General features: G+C 35.7%; 1 protein-coding gene across 1 annotated transcript; it reads right to left on the bottom strand.

Moving 5' to 3' along the window:
- Positions 1-2740: 2740 nt before the first annotated feature.
- LOC104786860 (dof zinc finger protein DOF2.1) lies at positions 2741-4566 on the bottom strand. The gene is made up of 2 exons (XM_010512313.3): positions 4350-4566; positions 2741-3913 (listed from the first exon to the last, which is right to left on the bottom strand). The coding sequence occupies exons 1-2, from the start codon at positions 4362-4364 to the stop codon at positions 3065-3067; spliced, it is 864 nt and encodes a 287-aa protein (XP_010510615.1). The 5' UTR covers positions 4365-4566; the 3' UTR covers positions 2741-3064.
- Positions 4567-26062: the final 21496 nt, after the last annotated feature.

Genomic DNA, 26062 nt, shown 5'->3' with positions numbered 1-26062 from the left:
AGGGTGATGATAGGAAGAGTGGAGCAAATGATTTGTTGGAGGCTCCTAGAACCCGGGTGGTTGGAAGTGAATATGGATGGGGCTTCTTGTGGTAACCCTGGTCCAGCTACAACAAGGGGTGTATTGCGCGATGAGAATGGTGATTGGAGGGGTGGTTTTGCACTGAATATTGGGAAGTGTACAGTCCATTTGGCAGAACTGTGGGGAGTTTACTATTGTTGTGCCTAGCTTGGGATCATCGTACAGCTCGGGTAGATTTGGAGATTGATTCAGAGATGGTGGTGGGTTTTCTTACGACAGGGATAAGTGAGTATCTATCCACTGTCTTTCCTGGTATTGTTGTGCCATGACTTTATTTCAAGGGACTAGAATGTCCGGATTTCACATGTGTATAGGGAAACTAATTGTCCTACCGATAGATTAGCGAACTATTCGTTTTTATTACCGTTAGATTTTCATGTTTTTGTTTTTGCTCCAGATTTTCTTATTTCTATTTTGAGAGATGATCTTCAGGAACTTTCACGTCCTCGAAGAGTAAGTTTGTAATATTTTTGAAGTTTTAATAAATCATGGGGGGACTTTTGAACTGAAGATACAAATAGTTTAAACTGAAGATAACAATATTTTAAAAAATAGTGAAAATTTCTTCTCTTTTTCTTTCTTTATTGATTTTTTAATGTCGTCATGGTTGATGGCTTTCTTTAATCAGAATATGTTGTGACTCTCTTTGTTTCTCGATCATGTTTCCCAGCATTGGTTTTGTACCTATCTACTTACCCGTTACCAAATATGGGAGATTTTATTTCACTCAATAATTTAAAAATCTTCTCATAGTTCCAACATCAATTTAAAATTACCTCCCTCTCTCTTTCGTCTTAGGAGGTTTTTAATTTTAACATTGTGGACCTCGGGTATAAATAAATGTTCAACATTATGGGCTTTATGAAACTTACGTTACTGGATCAAGAACACTTATTTTGGGTATTGGTATTTTTCTTTTTGTCAAACATATTGTTGGGTATTTTTTTTACACTTTAATGGTAAAAAAAAAAAAAGATTCCCACCATTTTATTAACCGAACACATCTTCAACTTTTCTTGACGAAGCCGTTTCGATCTCGATGATAGTCAACCAAACATATTTAACGTTGTTACCAAGTGTTTAAAAATCCATTTAAGTGAAATAATCTTTTATAGAAGGGAGTCAAATCCTCAATTTCAACCAAAATCCCCAAATTCGAACTCAATCCTAAACTGATTATGGAATGTATATTATATGAGCAACCCTTTATAATCTATTTGATAAATTAACCGTTATCCGTAGTAAAGAAAACATGTTATGAGGTTAAACCGTTGTCCAGACTCCAGAATAACTAACATTTAGTAATGGTATCATAAATTTAATTTGTTATTTTCTTAAATACCATTTTATGTTACCTTGGAGGCTTGGAATGTAAATGCAGTGCCGGCTTAACTAGGTGGGCGGGCAATGCAACCGCCCCGGGTACATAAATTAAAGGGACATATACGTATAAGAAAAAAGACACAAAAAAAAAATTGTAAGTTAAAGAGGCACAAAAAAAAATTTGTAAGTTAAAAAGGCACAAAAAAAAATTTATAAGTTAGAAAAGGGCAGAAAAAGAAACAAAGAGAACCAAAAAAATAATTAGTAAGTTTTTCTATAGCTTAAGGGGCATTTTTTTTAGTTTGTCCAGTGACATGTAATATGTTTAAGCCGGCACTGTGTAAATGCTCTTCAATTTAGAAACAAAACATGTTAATGTTTTTTATTAAAAACAAAAAAAACATGTTGATCTTTATAAAAAAACATGTTAAACTAAGTTTTTTTTTTTTTTTAATTTTTTTTTTTTACGTAAACAAGTTATATTTATGTTTGTCCACAAAAAAAAAAAGAGTTAGATTTTGATTTCCGACGTGACACATATCATATCCAAACATATTTCTAAATTTGTTTGACAAAATCGATTTGGCTATTAAAATTTTAAAACAAAACATACGGCTCCATGCCTCGTACCAATTTTGACCCTTTTGTCGGTAGGCAACAACCTACACATCCATAATTTTATAGTATATATTTATCATACCTAATTTCAAACTCGGAAATTGTATACAACAGTAAGGGTTATTTTAAATTTTAGACCCTACAGAGAATGTATATTTCAAACTAGGAAAATGTAATTTACTACATCTATGTAGACTTGTTAAATTTTAGTGCCATAGGTAGTCACGCTCAAATCTCTGTGTTAGATTTGATTCTGTACAAGAGATTTTTAAGAAACGATTATAAAAACCCTCCAATATGGCCGTATCATCAACCAATTATATTCTAATCAATTAATAATAATTAACGTATGCTCATAACCCCTAACTTATTTGCTACTAATAAATAAATAAAATAAAATAACTAGTAGTAGTGTCCAAATATCTACCTGCAAAATATGAAGCAATCATGACAGAATATCTTGAAACTCACCACTCACATTTCGAAACCCGATGTTTTTTTTTTTTTTGGCTCTGACAACAACCAGTTGAATGTTGATGGACAACATGTTAACCTAATCAATAACTATGTTGATAGAAAAGTTCTTTAAAACTATATACCAATTGATATATTTCTATCAAATATGTCGAACCCTAAATCATACTATAACAAGAGTGGATATGTCGCTCACTTTTTACAGTGATGATGTTTTAAACAGTTTTGAATCCAGTCATGCTGATTCTTCGACACAAAAAGTATTATCATATCATCATAACCAAATAAACGGATAATGAAAATATTACAGAGTAACAAATAATTAACCAACCCATCCACCATTAAATTACAAATTAAAACACAAAAGAAGAAAATATTTTTGTTTTCGAAAGAAGAGAATTCTAAGGTCTTTTGTCTCAACCAAGAAAATTGGGAAACGAAAAAAAGATGGAAACCCTAGAAATTATAAGAAAAACCAAACATCCCCATATTAGTGAAAGTGGTATACAAACAAGTGATGAGATAAACTTTAATATAGAGTAATATTATTTATTTATTAATGATCTTTCTAGACCAAAGGAGCGTTGAGTAAACCATTATTATTCCAAGATGAAGCCAACCCATTCCAGCTTTCCCTTCCGGGATCAATCTCCGGTACAACTCCGGCAGAGTCACCGGTCATCTGCCATGGAAATCCCCATAAGACCTTGCTAGGACTCTCTGAGATATTGTTGTTATTGCCCACGCTCTCTTGCTTTCTCTCGTTTCCTTCCAAAGAAATCCCCAATGTAGAAGCCATCTTGATATCACTTTGATGATTGTTACCATTTCCGGACATAAACCCATAACACAAACTATGGTTGAAATTACCATTTTGTCCTCCAAAGATCCCTGCATCATTGGCTGAGTTTCCATAAATAGAAAGATCGCCTCCAAAACCAAAAGAAGGCGTAGTAGCCTGAGATGATGAATGATGCTTTTGAAGAGTAGCGAAAGCGAGGTTGAGATCAATGGAGTCGTAACCAAAAGATGATTGTGGCATTCCCGTGATCAAAGGATTATTATGAAGAGGATCATTATGGAAATTAATAGACTTATTGTTGTTGTTCTTGGAGAAAGATGATGATCGTTTGTTTCGACGGCAACCACCACCGACGGGGACGTTACGGAGTGTACCGCCTTTAGTCCAATATCTCCGACAAGATTTGCAGAAGTAACGAGGTTGAGAGAGACTATAGTTGTTGTAGTAACAAAACTTTGTGTTTGGAGATTCACATCTTGGGCAGCTTTGAGCTTCACCTCCTAATTCTCCTCTTGATCCTTTCTTCTTCATCTCTTCTTCCATTTTCTTATTGTTATTGTTGTTTCCTTTTGTTGAGCTTACCAATATGGTTTCCAAAGTCTCGTTTGAGATTTCCTGCACAATCAAACAAATTTCATTAAATTGTGCTGACGAGTAAAATCATGACGGTTACTTTATATAACGGATTAGCCGTACGTGGCGTCGATTCTTTTACCGACAACAATTCTTTGTAAAATCATCTTGTCTACAAGAAGACGTTTTTATTTAAAAAAAAAAAGGGGTTTGAGATAAGAGTAAGCTAATCAAGTTAACACATCATTAAATTGCTAACAGGTATAGTTCTTGATTCATTATGTTTTGTTTGTGATGAGCATAAGTTTTAAAAAATTCTCAAAGGGTTTTAAGTGTTTTTTTACTTCGGTAGATGAAATTAAGAACTTTTTTTTTTTTTTTTTTTTTGAACAAAATGAAATTAAGAACTAAGAGCTCAAAATTGTAAACAAAAAAAAAAGTGTTTAAAGTTTTTACAAATTAAAGAACAATGAATTACCTGTTGAGGATCCATCCATGCAACAAAGGATAGAAGCAAGTCAGCAACGATTACGTAGTTATATAGTAATACTAAGCAATTATGGTTGATATTTTTGCTCGAACTCCAAAAGAACAAGGAAACTAGAGAGAGGGAGAGAAAGAAAGAGAGTTTGGAGAAAAGTGGTGAGCAAGAGATGAATAGAGAAGAAGAGCACGGTTCTTAATATATAAAGCAAAATAGATAAAGTCTGTCCTTTTAAAATATATGGGTTTTTTTCATAATTCAAATTATTTCTTAATTGTAGCTACTTGTTGTTGTATTTTTTAATAATTATTTTGATATTCACATGTCAGTCGGGAAATGTTTTACAAAAGTCTTCAACTTATATGTTAATTAACTTAAACTTTTGCTCGATAAACCTTTCTTTTTGTTGTGCAAAGTGCAAACTTAGAATTTTAACTTTATTTGTTACATATATTTAAACTAGAACCGTAAGGAGTCTTCTTCTTATTTTATTTTCCTTTTTTTCTAAGACATTTATTTCGATAAATTATCTGTTTAACCAAAAAAGATCTAGAATACGTAAAAATAAAAAGAAATGAAGTAGACAATAGTGATGCTACAAATATCTAAAAAAGAATATTAATCGAAATGAATTGAATCCCCAAGACTAAATGACAAGAGAAAATATCTTATGGATCAATGAGAACCAAAAGAGACATTGAAGAATATCAGTTTAAACCGAAGAAACATACATCAAAACTAATACGCTATCCTACTTAGGAAAAATTTCAATTGACAAGATAGCTAATTGATCATTCTTAATTTTGTGATAGAAAAAAAGTGCGTGTGTTATTGAATATGTAAAAACAAAGTTAGAAGTACCAAAAAAATTCTATAATCCATATTTAGGGCATCTCCAACCCCACTCTATTTTAGAGTCAAATCTCTATTATAGAACAACATTTGCTCCAACCTTATTCTATATTTTACTCTAAAATAGAGAAAATAATAGGATTGCTCTATAAATAGAGCAACTCTATTCTCACCTCTATTCTCACCTCTATTTTTTTACACTAACTCTATTTTAGAGTTAAAAATAGAGTAATACATTTGAGTAAAACAATACTCTATTTTTGAGTTACTCTAAAAGAAAAAATAGAGATATACATTGGAGATTGTCTTAATAATTTTTATACACTTCTCAAAGTCTATATCTGCTCACGAAAAGTTAATATAACACAATTAGAAATGAATGGTGTTGATTAATAACATAAGTTGGCTTTATTTTGGTCGTACACATATACGTATATTATGTACACACAAGTCAAGACGACCGAATCTGGCGTGGGTTCAACTATATACATGTGGACCCTGCCACACCAATAGCCATCATCACCATCAACCAACCCCAACCCCATTCTCGTTTCAAATTCCACACCATTACGCGTCCGTGTATGTGTAAGAATATACATTTATTCTCTATACGCGTATGAAAGTATACATACTATATAAATACATTTTCTCGTCTACATATGTGTACAACCAAGAAAAGTAGAAAACTACTCCAACCATTGCTAGTAAGACGCTTAACATACAAATTGTGCTACTAAGAAAAAGAAGTGGTAACCTAGTTGTGATATAAAGAGATTGGTTCTTTTTGGTTCTCGATTCAAACCTTTTTTTGTATGGAGTGGTTTTTATTTTATTTTAGTAATAGGATGAGTAAGAAGATCATAGACGGAAGATGCGGAATTTAGACAGTTTAATTTATATATGTATTTTTTTTTTTGGTAGGAGTTTATATTTGTATATATGATTGCAATGTTTTTATACTAAAATAATATATTGAATAAAAAATGAGGAATCGGATGCGGCGTGGCTGTACAATTATACGGTCCTCGTGGGGCCGATTAGTTAGAGAACACACAGAATTGAGGATGTTGATTGATTCATTCCTATTTTTCATCTTATTATATGGCTTATTTATGCTGTTATAGTTTAGTGCATTACAAGGCCATCTTTATAGGCATAACTATGGGGGTGTTCTTACCCCAAAAAAATAGAAAAATAATGAATAATAGCTTAGAACACTTTTTTTAGTTTTTGATGTAGAACTGATCTTGGCTCAGTTCTAAGCTGACGTGGCAAGCTGTGAATGAATACAATTTTTTGCAAACAATTTTTCACAAATTAAAGAGGATCTGATTAAGAATATATGGAATAAATGTGGATATTAAACTATATATTAATTAAATAAAATGTTTTTGTGCTTTAATTAAATAATATTTTTTTTATCTTTAATGTTTTTGTTGTTTCATAAAAATTTACTATTGTATTTTGAATTTTAGTAAAAGTTTTATAAGTTTGCAATTTAAATGTTATTTTATAAGTTTTTATAATTGTAATATGTTTAAGAATATTATATTATTAAATCTTATGATCTTAAACATGTTCTCCCAATAACTAACTTTTTAACAAAAGATCTTAACTACTGATCCTACATTATTTTCATAATATTTTTACAAGAACACCTAAAATAGTTCCCCTATAAAGATGCCCTTAGTGACGGTAGTGGTTTCGTTATTTTAATATTTTGTTTTCTTAGAAAGTACTCCACCCTAAAATACTCGAACTTCATATGTTTTTCATTTACTGAGGTCTCATTTGATTTAGCATGTTTCAATTCCCTAATCTTTGTTCTATGAATGATTGGATGAGAATTGTGCTTATGATTTCGAAACACCAGCTGAACAGTCGGATCAACCTTTGTTTAACACCTGCATGTAGTGGTAAACAAAATGGTAATTGGATAACTAGATAAGTGAAGTTTAGGTTTGTAATAATTTAAAGATGTTTCTCTTTTTAGAGATAGACAACTAGTAGATCTAACACTGGATTAGTGGGTTGCATGTGCTCTACGATGAGCATAATTCTATCAATCCACAGTGGTGACATGAGATAGGTATTGCCGTATTAGCCACATCTTTTAATTTTTTTTTTCCCTCCCGTTTATTATATATGTACGAATTATCATACATAAAAAAAACATGAAGTGTCAATTTATAGAAAACCTTTAATGCTGACATAAGAAAAGTACAAACCCTATTATTTTGTTTACAAAAAAAGAAATGAATTTTTTTTGGAAATTCTCATTAGAGAAAAAATGACATAGAGAATTAACAAGAAATGCCAAAGCCAACGAACAGAAATTCCTACATGTCAGATTATTTAAATATAATATCTCCAATATATAAAGACAACTCTTATTATCATATCAGTTAGTAACAAGAGTAGAGAATATTTGCATATTCTGACATCAATTTGGATAGATACAATTCGACAAGCATCATGTTGGGAGTTCAGTGACTTCAGCAACGATGAAGCCGCAACTAACTAAATTGTAACCATGTGAAGGTGAACAAATCGATAAGAGAAGAATGTTTTCTTGTTTATTCACAAAGACAATTACAAGTTTATATGGAGATGAGAGAATATCTAGTTTCCTAAATAAATACAATTACGATCAATTTACATTGAAGTGATTGATATGGGATAATATCTTATTAGTATGAAATCATATCCCATTACCCCCTCTCAAGCTGGAGCATGCAAGTTTAGAATGCCCAGCTTGGACCTGAAATCCTCATATGCATATGTGCCAAGTGGTTTGGTGAATATATCAGCGAGCTGGTCTGTTGTAGAGACATGGTGTGTGGACATCGTACCTTTAAGAATTTCATTGCAAACCGCATGGCAATCGTTCTCGATGTGCTTTGTGCGTTCGTGGAAAACTGGATTGTTGCTAATGTATATGGCCGCCTTACTGTCACAATGAATGCGCATTGGCTGAGGATGTTTGATGCCCAAAGCTTGGAGAACGTTTTTGATCCAGAGGAGTTCGTCGCGGAGATGAGACATTGCACGATACTCTGCCTCTGTTGAAGACTTACTAACCGTATCTTGTTTCTTCGTTTTCCATGTGATTGGCAATTGACCGAGTTGTACAAAATAGCCAGTGACCGAACGTCGTGTAATGGGACAACGTGAGTAGTCAGAATCACACCAACCATTTACTTGGAAATCTTTCGTAGAGCTGAGAAGGATACCTTGGCCAGCTGTACCCTTTAAATAACGTACAACACGAAGAGCAGCTTCCCAATGATCTGTACGAGGTGCCTTCATAAATTGTGCAAGAGTGTGAACCGCATAAGATAAATCTGGACGAGTCGTGGCTAAATAAATGATCCGACCAATCAACCGTCGATAAGGTGATGCATCACGAAGCAGAGCAGATTTGGAAAGAGCCAGCTGTTGATTTTGGTCCAAGGGAAACATAGCAGGCTTTGCAGCTAATAGTCCGGTCTCTGCAATGATGTCGAGTGCATACTTCCTTTGGCTGAGATAAAAACCTGACCTGTTGCGAGAAACTTCTATACCCAAGAAGTATTTCAAAAGACCCAAATCCTTCATCTTGAAACAGGAAGAAAGATAAGCTTTGAACAAACTTAAAGCACGAACATTGTTACCAGTGAGAATCATGTCGTCTACATAAATGAGAAGACGAATTTGGACTCCATTACGATCAAAAGTAAAGAGAGAGTAATCCGAGTGTGTTTGTTTGAAGCCATAATCACGAAGAGCCTGCGATAACTTGGCAAACCAACATCTAGATGCCTGCTTGAGATCATAAATCGACTTGCGTAAGCGACAAACTCTCTTGTCATCCGTTGATGTAAAACCAGGAGGCGGTTTCATGTAGACTTCTTCAGTAAGGTCGCCATGAAGGAAGGCGTTCTGCACATCCATCTGATACACCGGCCATGAGTTCCCTGCAGCCACTTTTAAAAAAAGACGAACCGTTCCCATCTTAGCTACAGGTGCAAACGTATCACCATAATCCTCTCCCTCAACTTGCTTGTTGCCTAGTACTACTAGACGAGCTTTGTAACGCTCAATGGTCCCGTCATAATTATATTTGATCTTGTATACCCACTTACTGCCAATTGCACGCTTACCAGGCGGTAAATCTTCAAGAGTCCAGGTTGCATTTTCTTCAAGCGATTGAACCTCGGAACCCATAGCAGTCCTCCATCGTTTGTCTTCCATAGCCGATTTAAAACTCCGCGGCTCGACATTGGTGGTGATTACAGCGAGATATGCCCGATGCGTTTCAGCAAAACGAGTGGAAGACACATAATTGGAAATCGGATAAAGAGTGGTACCGGTCTTCGTGAGCAACTTGCTTTAGACATTGTTGATAACATATTCTTTCAGCTTGACGGATGGGAGCTTTGCTCGCTGGCCACGACCAAGAACCGCAGGTGGGGGGTCAGATTCGACTGATGAGGAATCAGATAAGTCTGAATTCTGGGCAGGCGGAGTCGGAACGAAAGACGTTGTCAGGGCGGAAGACGATGAGGAGGGAGAATCAGTCGGTACGGGAGTAGATGCGGTGGATGTAGTCGACGGAGAAGAAACAGAGGGTGATGTGGGAGTCGAGGAGAAGTCGGGAGCAATAACTGGGCTAGGTGGGCTTGGTGGTACAGATGGGCCTTGAGGAGTTGAGTTTGTGGACTGAATATCTGGATTAGTTGGACCTAAGCCCATCGAATTCCACAAATTGTCATCGTCGTTGTTTGGTGAGGGAGATGACGATTGAAGAAAGGGGAACTGATCTTCATAAAACACAACATCACCAGATACAAAAAGTCTTCTGTCTCCAAATCGTATAATCGCCAACCCTTTTTGCCATAAGGATAACCAATAAAAACACACTTCCGACAGCGAAAAGCAAATTTGTCGCCTCCATGAGCCTGGTTGTGGGCGTAACAGAGGCTACCAAAGACTCTAAGATGATCATAAGATGGTGCCTTCTGACATAATTGTTCATATGGTGTTAAACCATGAAGAACAGACAAAGGAGTGCGGTTAATCAAGTAACAAGCCGTAAGAATGCATTCACCCCAGAAAGCAATGGGTAAGTGACCTTGAAACCGCAATGCTCGTGCGACATTCAGGATATGCTGGTGCTTGCGTTCAGCTCTCCCATTCTGTTGGGGAGTGCCGACACATGAAGTCTCGTGATGAATGCCCTCTTGACGGAAATAGCTGGTTAAGCTGATGAACTCACTGCCATTGTCACTGCGAAAGCTTTTAACCGTAGTGTTAAACTGTGTTTTTACCATGGAACAAAAATTTTTGAAACAAATCGGTGCTTCTGTTTTGTCGTGAAGAAGATGAACCCATACACTTCTTGAAAAATCGTCAACTATAGTTAAAAAGTAGCATGCCCCACAATGTGAAGCTGTTCGATAAGGTCCCCATAAATCAGAATGAATTAATTCAAAAGCTCTTGTTGTTTTATTGATACTCGTTGGAAAAGGAGACCGAGTTTGCTTAGCGTGGAGACAAATATCACACGCCTTATTCATAATAGCAGAAGAAACAGAGACAGACACATTCTTAAGAGAACCAACAACTTGTGCAGACGGATGGCCGAGACGGTGATGCCATAACTCATACAAAGCATCGTCACGAGTTCGCACCGCACCAGCAAACTCCGCACTACGAAAGGTGAAGGTTCCTGACTCTCGTTTACCAGCCCCAATCACCATCCTCGAAACGCGGTCCTGGATCACAAGAAACTGATCAGCTAGTTGTACCACACAACGGTTTTCATCCATTAACTGTCCTACGGCAATCAAATCGGTGGTTAACTCTTCAACAAAATACACTGATTTCAGAAGGAGATGAGGACCCAAAGTTACGGTGCCTTGTTGTCGTGAAATCCATTCACGACCATCGGCTAAAATAACAAGAACCGGAGGCATATCACGAACACTAGAGAGATGCTCGAATGTGCCAGTCAAGTGGTGAGAAGCACCAAAATCTAAAATCCAGGATGAAACAGAGGACTTACCCGAGAGTTTCTCATTGCTGGTGTTAGGTCCACCGTTTAAGAGGTTCTTCAACATACGCCATTGACTATCATTGAGTCCACTAACACCATCACGATCGGCATCTGTTATGGTGTAGTTTGCAGTTGCTGATGATGACACAGGAGGCACATGAACAGCATTGGCGTAACTGACCGAACGACCGCGACCAGTGGTTGCAACTCCTTTACCACGAGCAGGGGTAGTGCGACTGCGTGGGCGATCGCCCCACCATTCAGGGTAACCAATGACAGCGAAACAACTGTCAGAAGCGTGACCAAGGCGGTTGCAATGCTTACAAAGAGTGGTGCTGTCAGAAGTTTGGGTGTGATCGGGTCGAGGATGAGTCACACGAGGCTTGACCTGAACAGCATGAGCCGCAACAGCAGACGAGTTGTCATTGAGATGTAGCGTAGTCTTGAGGTCTTCTTCTTGACGAACCACATTGTAGACCTTCTCCAAGGGGTACGTGAGACCAATGTTGAACGGACGGTATGGTAATTGTCGTCAATACCAAAGAGGAACTCATGAACACGATCACCTTCACGGTCTTGTTCTTGGAGAGAACCTAAATCACACACACATTTGCCGCATTTGCAAACACGCAATGGGCGATGTTGAGCCATGTTGTCCCAAATCTGGTTCAACTTACCAAAGTAAGCTTCGATGGCAAGGCCACGTTGTTTGCAACATGCTAACTCTGCCTTAAGTTGTTGAATACGTGGTCCATTGGTGACAGAAAATCGTTTCTTCAAGGTGTCCCATAGATCCTTGGCAACGTCGCGATGCGTAATGCTAGAGCGGAGAGACGGATCGATGGACATCTTGATCCAGGAGACCAGCAAGGCCTGAATAGTCCACCAATCATCGAGATCTGGAGATCCTTCAGCCGGACGCAAGATGGATCCATCAAGGAAGCCAAACTTCTTGCGAGAACAAAGGGCTGTCTTCATACCGCAAGACCATTCGTCGTAGTTGGAGCCCTTGAGTAGTGGATGAGAAATCACGGCACCGGAGTTATCAGCAGCGGTAAGATCATAGGGAGAGATCGTACGTCGAGTCTCCATCGGGTTCGGGTTCGGGGTCGGTGTTGTCGTTGTTTCGGTCGAGTTGGAGTTTGTCGGAGTAGTCATTTGAAAGAGGGAAAAAAATGTTCAAAGCTCTGATACCATGAACAAATCGATAAGAGAAAAATGTTTTCTTGTTTATTCACAAAGACGATTACAAGTTTATATGGAGATGAGAGAATATCTAATTTCCTAAATAGATACAATTAGGATCAATTTACATTGAAGTGATTGATATGGGATAATATCTCATTAGTATGAGATCATATCCCATTAGAAGGGAGATTGTGTCAGTTAAAGAGATGATATACGATTTTTATTTTGTATTGGAAACATCATGACCCTAATCTTTTATATATGGAGCAAGTTCTGAGTTTACTGGATTATGAAAGCTTGATTTGTATATCTTCTCTTTCAAAATTCTTATATTGTGGATATATGTACACGTCACAATTTCTTGAACTCATCATTTCTTTTTCAGGTTTACCCTAATTTAAAACAAGTATTATATTCTACTATTTTAGAAAGAAAAGTTTCAAAAATTTGTTAAGAAAAAAAACTATATAAACTAACCTCTTTTCAATGAAAAGGCTCAACGAGTTTAATTATGGGTATTTCTATCAATTTCAATAATTTGATATAAAAACCTATATATTTATAAAATATTTATTTAGTTTGTATTCTGCATGGTACATTCATTTGTATGTTTCAAACGTTTATGAAACACAAATTATTATATATTTCACCATTTAAATATTTTTTGCACCATTTTGTTCTCCGCTAAACATACTTGTTATATATATATATATATCTTTGTGCAAACATGTTTAATATATATATGTTACGTATTAAGCACATTTGTTCCTTATCCACCTAAACCGTCTCATCCACACACTATATATTAGCTATCCAATATGTGTATATTCTATTAGACGGTCTTTGATACTCATGATTCATCGTAAATAGCTAAACGTATTAAACTAATATGATGTGTCTAGAAGAGATAACAATGTGAAATTTTCGTTCCACATCAAATTCACGAGTTTGTATTTTGAATTGCGCCAATTTTTATCAATACCATAGTTTTTAGTTTAAATGGCATGCAATTGTAAAAGTTAGTCCTGGGTAGATTAACCGAACCGAACCGAACCGAAATTTCGGTTCTGGTTTGGGTTCGATTAGAGGGAAATAACCGAATGGATAGTGTCTGAAGTATCCATGGATATCGGTTATTAACCGAACCGAACCGATATCCATTCAGTTATCCGAATATACCCGAATAAAATTAAATTCATATTAAAATTGTTATTTTCGGAATTTGAACCAGAGATCTCTCAGCATTAAAGGAATGTTGCAACCACTACACCACCGAGATATGTTAACAACTCAATACATTTTTAAATTAATAACGGAATAACGTTTAAACTAAAAAACTGAAACCAGAATTGAACCAATATCATATAAGTTTAGACTAAAATATTAAAATATTTCAAATAACTAAAACATCCAGAAAATTTTAGATATATTTGACAAAATTTCATCATATTTTTATTCAAATTTAACAAGTTTAGAGAAAGTTATATTTTTGTGGATACCCAGAACCGAACCGAAAATAACCGATACCGAACCGAACCCGAACCGAAATAGTAAATTAACCAAATGGATCCTAAACTCCTATATCCGAAATACCCGGAACCGAATGGATATATCCAAAACCGAACCGAATACCCAAACACCCACGACTAGTAAAAGTTAGTTAATCGTCGTCTTTAAGCACATTTGAATCCCTTTTGGAATATCAAAATTTACTACTAAATGTGAGAATCGTCTTTCTCATATCCATTGATAAATATACTAGAATCACCATACCAACGAAAAAGCAAGCATAATGGGAATTTGTAACCGTGATTTGCTTTCTATTCAATTAGATTGATCTGAGGTACAAAGGCATCTATCTTGAATCTTCTGTTCTTTTTTACTTTTGTCGGCTGTTTATACATATATGTAAATTCGTTATTAAAGATGTAAATGTTTAATTAATTTTATGGGAAGATAGTTATGAAATATTAGGGTGAGAAAGTGAGGCAACTGATCACATTTGGAATGCATTTGTAAGATTATGAGAAGTCAGGGGAATGGGCCAACCTATGTTTCTTTTTGACTGGTCAAACCATTTGATTGCAATTAAAATTTGCTCTTTTAGTCAAAGAAAACAGTATAATTATAATGTTTAGAATAAACAACTTGAGTGATATTTGGGGAATTTTGGAAAAAGAATGGGCCACTCAGTGTTCTCTGAAGTGGGGAAGTAGCTTATGCGAAGAAAAGAATCTCGTAGTATTATGATATGATGTGTGTTTGTGTGTATCTACGTGCAAAATAATGCGAAGGAATCTCTATGCGTGGATAAGGAAAAAAAACCAATTCCATCATTATGTTTTTTTGTTTTTCTTCTTTTGTTTTTGCTTGATTGCTTAATTTTGATGATTGATTTAGACCTTTTGGTTGGTATGTGGATGGGTATTTAATCACTCATAACACATGATCTAAACATTTTGTTACCATTTTTATTAGGTCAAGTAGGACTAATTAATCATACCGTAGTTAGAGTAGGACTAGCAAGTAGCATTTTATTTGCTTTCTTGATCATTATATATTTTATTAGAAACACTATTTGGTTAATACATAATAAAAAAATGAAACTCTAACAATGTAAGTTATAAAAACATAACATTAAATATCAAAGTAATTCGTTTGTATCCATTTATATAATTTAACAAATTCAAGGTAGTCAAGTAAAATTGAACGATTTATATTGAGTTTCAAAACATTAGGGTTGAGTATTTCTATTGTGACTTTAGTAATGATTGATCACTATATACGTTTTAAATAATAAGAATAAATGGATTGTTACATGTGTTATACATTTTGGTATAAAACCTTATGAATAGATTATAAAAAAAAATTATAGATGTGATTGGGTAAAATTATAATCACCAGTTGATCTAGAATTTCTTATCGTTTTAACTATTTCATTCTAATTTATCATTTTATTTCTTTCGTTAGAGATTACGATCATACGGTTTGCAGTTACCAATTGGACTATCTCGAAACTTCTTAGATATATGGAGGGCTTGGATGGTGACCAAAAACTATATGTAACTCGGACAGATAAAATTAGAGTTTAGAGATGCGAGGGTGAAGAATGTAAATGTAAGGAGCAATTGACATAACGTAAGAAATGACAAGAGGTAAAATGGTGGGGTTCACAAGGGAAGGAGATGCATGCAAAATCCAAAGGGGTCCAGAGATAGGACAATGGAATGGAACAGCCTTAAGAGTTTATTAGGAGGAGGCCCTTTGATTGATCAGTCGGTGCGGTGTGGGTCCTTTTTGTTCGCGACAAAGATCGATCCAAACTTCTTCCATATGCTACACGATCTTACACGTGGTTTCATCTCATTACCTTCTACCGACACACGAATATTTTTCGACTTACGAGGAAAGTAACCAAAACCAACTTGGCCTTATACATATACACTCATCCAAATCTTTCTCTCGTTTTTTTTTCCAGATTATTTTGAGTAATAATTGATACTTCGCATTTTTTGTATAAATGTTAGTATTCATGCCGTCAATCTGAGCATTTTGTAAAGTACATGAACCTTGACATTTGTATTATTCACAAACTACTAGTTAAACTAGTATTTGGTATTAACAGTTTACTCGAATTCATCACGCCAAGACTAAGCTGAAACACGTTGATATCGTATAAATGATAAATGTAGACTACAAACGGTCAAATATATACTCCCTATGTTTTACAAAGAGTGTCATTTTGATACATTTCACACAAATTAAAAAAACTTGAATTATACATATTTGCTCCTATTTATTAAGTGATTAATGATCAAAATTCAATGAAAATAGCTTTTGATTTAGGGATAAAAAAGAAAATTTAACATTAAAACACTCATTAGAAATGTAAAATAACATTTTTTATGAAACAAAAAATTTTCTCTAGAATACGCTTTTTATAAAACAGAGGGAATACAATTTGTCAATTTGATGACGTTTTTGTTTTGTATTTCAAACAGTTGACCGTTTGTACAAAAATTTACCCCTAAAATTTACCTAATTTTATAAGGGAAGTTTCCATCGAGATTATTACAAAGGGTATCATTTGTTTTTATAAAGTTTATCATTTGTTCCTATTAGCGCCTAATACCGACGATATAAAAAACATATAAAATCTAGACGAATGATACGTCCATCAAAGTAATATCATGCACGATATGGACGGAAAATGAGATTACATATCAGATATTACTTATATTAAATGATAGTTTCCCCATAATATTGAAATAATTGTTTTTTTACTCTTTTTGGTTTTAATGTTAAGAATATTTTACATACATGAGAAAAAAAAAAATTCTACGCGACTACGCATGAACATAGAGACGAGACATCGGTTTTGGTGACCCATGCATTTATCTCGTCTATCTAGTTGATGGATCATTGCATCATTAAGTTTCCTTACGTGAGAATAGAGCAAAATAGATGTCGATAAGTAAATAAATGATATTAAGATTTTAGAATTTTAATACCACATTGTCTGGAATAAACAACGCCAGAGTGAGATTAAAAAAAGAAGAGATATCAAGGCAAGAAACGGTGTTGGGCCAAGTCTTAAAAAGAACAAACTATAATGCCGTTCTCCAAGTGAATAACGTCACATATATCATCCAATTTTTTTTTATTTGCGCACAGTTTTTGCCACTGTTGTATTTTCTTTCTCGTTAATTTGAAAGTTTCGGGTTTATGTACATATATTTTCCAAATTAGTTATTAATTAATAAATCATATTTTCTGACGAGAATAGAATTCTTCGTCTTTCTAATTAACTACGTTTTTGACATTAACGTCATTTGCTATAAATAAAAGAAAGACGTCATTTGCAAATTTAGAAACACAAAAGGAAAACTATTGTTTAGTAAGTTTTACATCCGATCATCTTTTGCGAAACAATCAAAATAATAAGAATATACATTTTTTCTGGTTCTTTAATAAATAGCTGGACGTTTTTTTCCAGTTTCTTACCAAAAATAAAAAATATACACTTTTGTTTTCTTAATTGAAAATAGGAAAAATATTCTAGAAAGCGTGAGAAATTAACCCATATGAATTCGGTTTAGGGATAGGTTCATAATATTGAGCAGCAAATTCGATGACTAAAAGTCCATTAGTAAAGACAAGGAAATACCATGTTATAGACCTACCCGTACTAATATTCTTACGAACAGGGGATGGTCTACTCCCAATCTTTGTCATAGACATCCTCTACGTAGATTGTATCTTCCCTTCCTCTTATTTACGTTTTTTACTCGTAGGATAGAAAAACAATGCTTGGATTCTCCATTCCCCTGATCACACCAATCAATTCTACAAGCTTAATTGCAGATACATGTTCTTATAAGATTTTTGTTTTTCACTTCACAATATATGCAAGAGATTTTATGACAACATAAAAAAAATGTGAAACTTTGCAGATAGCTGAATTCAATCAATTGCCACAAAGATCCGATATTTCTATTCAAATGCATCCACAAAAATTACAGTTTCGAACTAAACCAAATGTATGAGAAGCCAGCCTTATTGCAAATGAAAAAAGTTTCTGAACAAGAGGGTATAACAAGACCAACCTTGGTAATCAATGGCGTCTTACCAAAGAAATTTTGATTACTAGAGAGTGATTAGCCTTTGTTGACTGATTTGCAATGAAGTCAACATCTGCACATAAGTATCTTACAAGCATGGTCAAGTCTTTAGACTGTATAATAGGATTAAAGCACCTGATGGTCTATTATATCCTGAGAACGAGATATAGAAGCTAGGCATGCATGACTAAACTATAGTTAAGCATGTGAAGTACATACCAGTTTCAAGTAAAATTGAGGTAATCAAGTTACTCTTTGTTTCTGTTCAAATTGCAGTCCTTGTATTGCTTGACACAAATATTGCTTTATCCTCCAAGATTTGCCTAAACTTCATGCATTAAAGCACATAGAAAAATATATCAGTTTACAAAGAATGAAATAAAGAGAGAGATAAAGGATATTGATAGCCATTTTTGTTAAAGCTGATAACATGAACACTGATACCAGAAACTCTTGTACCTGAAACAGGGACAAAGCTTAACAATAAAATTGAACTTCATAACACTCTAATTTCTAGAATAGAAAAAGCAAATTACATGCATTCAAAATTTCCATATTTATTTGAACAGTCCAAAATTTTCCATATTACAATTTTTATGGAATATGAATATGTGGTGCAGGTTATTATATTTTCTCAGACTCCAACAATCTAAAGATACTAAAGTTGCCTCCATAAACAACACAATTACGAAGCATAAAAATCTGCACCCATTTCATCCATTCCACCCAATCATGAATATTTTGTAAGATTAAGTAGCTATTGTTAAGTTTACTTTTAATATCATATATCTTGCATATGAATCACAATAGATGATATCTTGGAGGCTATCATGCTGTGAATCAGGAAAAGTGACCATACTACAAGAAAGTTTGTTAATCTGAAGGCAAAAAATAAAATAATAATTGGGGCTTCATCTGAACTTTCGTTTCTCACTAAAACCACATACAGAGTAGGCATGTTTTCAGCTGACATTTTCAATCTCAATACACAATTGAAAAGCATATGCCGGTTAGTTAATCATCGGAAACCTGGAAAATAACATCTTTCAGTTTTGTTTCAATTACTTTGGTAACATGTAAAGAAATCACATCATGCCTTTTTAATTTCTTTCGAAGTTGTTAAAATATATAGTGCTAGCCAAGCATCAGAACTAACATGTCTTGTGGAAGAGTCGTATCGGTGCTTCAATACAGAAACAATGATGCTAAGGAACTTCAGAGTCTCTGAAGAACAACAGCAATACGATACTCACAAGATTCCACCTATAGACAACATAGAAATGGAATTAGTCTGTGTACAGGTATTCCTAGCAACAAGTACCATGAATGACCAAGGAAATAAGCAACAGGAAGAGAGATGCTAAGACCATATGGTAGCTAAAAATGATGTCAATTTATGTTGTAGGATAAGTTACATCAATACATTCTTTACAATTAAAAAAGGTCCTTGAACATCATAGAGAGATTACCGTCCTATCTTTTGTGGTTGTACGTAGCAAGACCAAAAGTTCACACTCAAAACATGTACAATAACACCAAATATAATGAAAACTACATGACATGTGCCATAAGAATAAATATGCATCAACCCCCAACAAACCCTACCTCTAAAATCTCCAAGTTCACTAGTTAAGGTCTAATAAATCATGGGCGTGGTGAACATCTTCGACCAGCTTCTTTGACTCCTGACCACTTTGTTTTACCTAAACAAATAAGTTTTGTACCTGAACACATACTGCTTAATATTCAAAACCAAATGATGATAAGTAATTATGTAAAGGAAAATGCCCAACACATGCTTACTTAAAGATACACCAGAGAAGGATCAAATATACTATAAATTTACCTAAATTGTGAGATTACAATATCTATTTCTCACTAACTTATGGTCATCTGAACAAACAAAACTGTAACCATCGCTCATACAACTAACAAACCAATTCTGCAACCATCACTCACGTAACTAACCGAACTTGGTCAAGACTGCTATAAAAACCTTCAAAATATGCGATGACGATAACCACACTACTTCATTCTACAAATTTTTTTTTTTAATTCTGATTCTTTAATGCCTACTCTGCCCGAACGCATCGATGGATGGATCGCCACCTATGGGGGCTTCGTTGCTAACCTCTGATAAGAAAATAACTCCTTTTATTATATGAACAATCGATACAAGTGATTAACAAGAGCCTCTAGACGCAGCTAGATCATAACTCTTGTTCCATTCATATTACACATGCTGTCAATCTGTTTTCTCACAAACAACATAACTCTCTCCAATACTATTTCTCAGTTTATATACAATTATTATTCACACGTGTTAACATCTTACTCCGCACGACTTCCCTTCTTCCTCACATACATCTGATGTAGCTTATCAATACCCCCTCTTCAAAATGTAGTTTGTCCTTAAGCGCAAAGGCTGAAAATTGTGTCTGTAAATCTTGGACAATCTCCCAAGTGTCTTCATGATCCGGAAGGCCTTTTCAATGTACCAATGCTTCCAACACGCCCTTCTCATTGTAATGAGTCTCCAATACGTCCACAGGTTCAACTACCAATTTGTTATTCTCGTTAAATAGTTCTGGCAAGGGAATCACTTGATGATGATCACCCAAAACTTTTTATAGTTGAGACACATAAAAAATTGGATGAATCTTTGTCCCTTCAGGTAGTTGCAATTGATATGCTGATTTACCAAGGTTCTACATTACTTCATAAAGGCCATACTATTAGGTTGCCAACTTATGGCATGCTCTCTTAAAAACTGATTGTTGCCTATAAGGACGTAACTTCAAGAACACACAATCACCCACATTGTGTTCAATATCCCTGTGACGTTTGCATTGTTCTTCACTAGCTGTTGAACATGAATCAAATGGTTTTTAATCTGAGACAGCATTAAATCCCTTTCCTTTAACATCACTTCCAACTCTGATACCTTATTCGACTGTTCCTCAAATCGCAAGATTGCAGGAGGGTCACAACCATATAGTACTTTGAGTGGAGTACACTTCAATGTCGTATGGTAAGAAGAATTATACAAGAATTCCGCCCATGATAAATATTGATGCCACGTCTTGGGATGAGTAGAAGCGAAACATCTTAAATAGGTCTCCAGACATCTATTCAATACTTCTGTCTGACCATATGTCTGAGGGTGAAATGTTGTACCATACTTGAGTTTAGTGCCAAATAATTTGAAGCAGTCTTTCCAAAATACACTTAAAAATGTGTTTCTTCTATCCAACACTATAGATGCTGGAAACCCATGTAATCTCACCACTTCCTTGATGAATAACTTTTCCACATTAAAGGCCAAGAACAAATGTTTAAGACTCAAGAAGTGACTGTACTTACTCAATCTGCCAACTATCACCAAAATAACATTCTTGCCTTGAGATCGGGGTGAACCTTCCACAAAATTCATGGAAATATCCTCCTAAATTTGTTTGGACAAAGGCAAAGGTTGTAACAAGCTAGCGGGTGATAATGTAAAGTACTTATGTCGCTGGCAAACATTACACTCAGATACAAACTTCTGGATGTCTTTCATCAAACTTTCCCAATGAATGACTGTTGAATCCTCTTAACAGTTTTTAGCACCCCGAATGTCCTCCTAGCATACCAACATGATATTCCATTAAGCTCATCTAAGAGTTGGTCAATCATAGGTATTGGAAATTTGTCAGGAACTGTGACTCGGTAAGTGCCCTGTAATCGACACAGAATCTCCAACTGTTGTCCTTTATTTAACCAAAAGTACTGGACTGGAAAAAGGACTCTGAATTGGTCTTATAATACCTGAGTCTAACATTTCTTTCACCATCTTTTCCATTACTTCCTTCTATGCGTGGGAATAAAGATAGGGTCTAACACTCACAGCTGAAGTCCCTGGAGTTAGATTGATAGAATGTTCTCTTCCTCTAATGGGTGGTAAGGAAGTAGAGATCTCAAAAACGCAGTCAAACTGTGATAACACTGTCTTAATCTCGATGTCTAACGGATGTATCTCAGACTGGACTGGACTAGCTACTGATTACACAACTCCAAATCTATCCCTTTTGTGTTGACTTTAAACCCACTCGACAATGATTTCAAAGATATCTTTGAAGTATCCAAGTCAGATTCACCTCTTAGATAAATTGTTTGACCTTTATAGAGGAAGGACATCTCGTTATTTTCCCACTTTACCTTACAATCACCCAAGGTTCTTAGCCAGTATACTCCCAGAATGACATCAATCTGACCCAATTTAAGAACAATGAAATTGGTTGTAAATTCCAAATTTTGAGCTGAAAAAGTCACCTTCTCACATACTCCTAACCCATTCATGATACTAGGATTTTTGTATATCCTAGCAGGTTCAATTAACCTTATGCAGTTGTAATACTTAAGGTGTCAATCCAGTTGGGAAACTTTACTAACAATTGAGATGCAATCAAGGAATCACAAGTCAAGCCAATTCAAAGAGTGGTTTTATATCTAACAATCCTATAATGATCAGAATGCAAAACGTAAATGAGTCACAAAACCATAATAGAAAATGTATGACAAGAAGCGAACTTGAGTAAAAACGAAAACGAGTATAAGCATGAACTAAATAGCAGGAAACGAAACAGTCTCAAGAATGCAATAAAAATCAGAAAGAAAGAAGTCCTAAGGATGAGAGTAATCGATGTCGGTGGAGTATCCTTGTCTATGGAGTGTTTAACATGTCAGAAGGAAACCATCCCTAAACAATGAACATCACTTCTTAGCTAATCCAATCTCTTGACAGAAGCTAATCAAACTCAACCACTTCCAAACCTAGCTCTCGCTAGAGAAACATGATCAAGCATGGCATGAAAAACAAGTTTATTCACGTCAACAAACAACTTAGACAACTAATCTCTTAGGCTAGGAACGTAAGTCTCTGGCACTAGTTGGTTAGACATTTCATCAAACATCTTTTGGGTGCGGAAATGTCTAAGACCTAGTTCCAATTGATCAGAGAGAAACAATTATTTCTAACTCTAGTCCAGAAGGGAATCATACAAATCAAAGCTCAAACACTCTACATCCTAAGATCCTCCACCTAATCTATCCCATCCTCAAGAACTACCACACTACTCAGATCCGAAAATCATCATCAATGATACAAACTCAGAAAACATTGAATCAAGCATTGTAAGATAGATAAAAATGAGATGAACAACTTGAAAAAGAAATCAAACGCAAAATACTAAATAAACTCCAAGATGTCGGATTACAAAGTCTGAGAACGTATTTGGTGGCTAGGTAAAACCTTAAGGAATAGAACAATATGAGATAAAAGATGTCTCAAACCAAGACTTAACAAAATGTATTTATAGTAAAAACATGTAAATCCCAAAAACTTAAAACGACAAGGTGAAGAGTCGGTTTGGGAATCTCCTGAAGCGTGTAAGACAGAACGTCTTCCTGACATGTGCGAACGAGTCGGTGTTGGCTCGATCTAGATGGCTCGAGTGAGGTCGAGTGATGCGTGGTGAGGCTGGCTCGAGCGAGGTCGACTGGGTGGAGTGAAGGGGTGTTGGCTCGAACCAGAGTGGTGTTGGCTCAAACCAGAGTGGTGTTGGCTCGATCCAGAGTGGTTTTGGTTCGAGTTGGGTGTATACGCATCCACTAAAACGATGATAACTCTTGAACCACACCTCCGATTGGCTTGAAATAAACGGCATTGGAAAATGACTCAATTCCATACAACTTTGATGAAGACGTCGAAAGCTAAATCCCACTCGATTGGAACAGCTCGAACAGTGTGTTGGAGAGTGGCTCAAATAGCGGGTCGGAGAGTGGATCGAACGGCGGGTCGGAGAGTGGCTCGAACGGCGGGTCGGAGAGTGGCTCGAACGGCGGGTTGGAGAGTGATGCGTTTCCGACGTCCCCTAGATACCTGAAGTACTCTGAAATGCACAATGTATGCGAGGATGAAGCAAGAACTACCTAGACTTGCAAAGTGTATAGAAAATACTAGAAAATGATGCAAAACAATGAGTCATCCTAACTAAATGCATGATAAATATATGCTAAGGAGAGACAAAATATAGATATATCAACTCACCATGATGCATGTTCCCAATTTAACATTTAAATTATGATCTTCTCTACATATGAGCCTCAGTTTCTTCACTACAGCTGGTTAGATAAAATTGTGGGATGCACCACTGTCCAACATGATCACTATGCCATCTCTGCCAATTGATCCCCTTACTTTGGTGGTTGTTGGGCCATAAATCCTTCCGAAGGACGAAAATAATAAGGCCATGCATTCCCTTACAGGTTCCTCGATTATATATGCTTCATTGTTTTCATCCAAGACTTTCACCTCATAGCCATTGAGTATTGTCATTATTCTCAATTCTTTGTTAGGACACTTATGTTCTCTTGGCCATGGACCATCACACTTAAAACAAATCTCTTTTCTTCTTTTTCATCCAGTTCGGCATTTGTATTGTGCCGTCTTGGTCTTGACTCCACTCTACCAACTGGTTTTTCATTACCTCATATAGCTTCAGTGAAAAAGAGTCTTTGTCTTCCAACTATTAGGATTGTAATGGGAATTCCCTTTGTATTCAGAACTGTAATTTTTCTTATTCTCCTTATTGGCTATCATCAATTCTTTCGTAACAACACTTCACATAATGCTTGATTCCATGACTCTCGCCTCAGCCACTATCTCTGGCAAGTTACGCAGCTTCTGCATGTGGACAAGTTCTTGCATTTCTTGTGCTACCATTTAAAATTATCCCTTCAAGCTTATGTTCATCCAACCCAGATACTTTTGATGAAAGGTCCTCAAATCTCTGTATATAATCGGCTAGAGTTCTTGTTTGTTTGGTGCAAAATAGGCTCTGACTTGGACCACACATCTTCATATTGCCAAATCTCAGCATCAAGCTAGACTTAAACTGTAACCAACTCTCAAACTGTCTCGTGTTAACCACCCAATTATATCAGCTCAACGCCTCTCCGCTTAAACTCACAGACACCAAAACTAGATTTTCCGCATCATTGTATCCACCAATACGAAAGAATCGCTCCACAAGAGAAACCCAAGCGTAGACCCTAGCACTATCAAAGACTGCCATTTCTACATTCTTGATTAAGTTCTCTCTAAGACCAGGCCTAGTGATGCTATGGCAAGGTTACGAGACTGAAGGACGTACCTGATTGCGGCAATCTTGTGATTGAGATGGCACATATTGGCTTGATCCACCCACTTCACAGACTGTTTCAATTCTGGGTAAGGAATTGAGAACCAGATCCAACTTCCTTCCGAAAATCCTCCAATTTTTGCTCGCGAACGTTCATGTCCTTCACCAAACACTCAATCTTGGAACTCATCTGCGAACCCACAAAGATTCAATTATTGTCTCCATCTTAGCTTCCGAGTTGCACATCTCACTTAATTGATCGTAGACATCGGCTAGCGAAGCTATGTTGCTGATAATTCACGAACCGGTCCTATCTCCATAACCATCTTCACGGTAAACTCCCTCGAAAGTTGTGGAAAATCCCAATCGCTCGAACTCTAGTTTCACTGATTGACTCAATCCGAGATCACGACGCACCAATTGATATGAAAAGAACCCCTTTTATTATATGAACGATCGATACAAATTAGTAACAAGAGCCTCCAGATGCAGCTAATTCATAAATTTTGTTCTCTCAGATGACACATGCTGTCAATATGTTTCCTCACAAACAACATAACTCTCTCCAATACTATTTCTCAGTTTATATACAAGTATAATTCACATGTGTTAACATCTTACTCTACACGTATTGCCTTCTTCCTTCTCACATACACTTGATGTAGCTTATCAACCTCAGCGTTTCTTCTTTGGTTCTTCTTGTCGTGTTAACTGGATCAGCCGGAGTTAAGTTCCTCATGGATCTTAAAATACATTCGGTGGAAAACAACAATCCCTTAATCATTGGCTTCAACCTACTGTACCACATCGAAATTTATCGATTGATAG

The sequence above is a fragment of the Camelina sativa genome, chromosome 5 (genome assembly GCF_030686135.1).
Source record: "Camelina sativa cultivar CO46 ecotype springtype chromosome 5, ASM3068613v1".
Classification (NCBI taxonomy): Eukaryota; Viridiplantae; Streptophyta; class Magnoliopsida; order Brassicales; family Brassicaceae; genus Camelina; species Camelina sativa.
The sequence above is the reverse complement of the archived record's forward strand: the minus strand, read 5'-3'. Positions and strand labels throughout refer to the sequence as shown.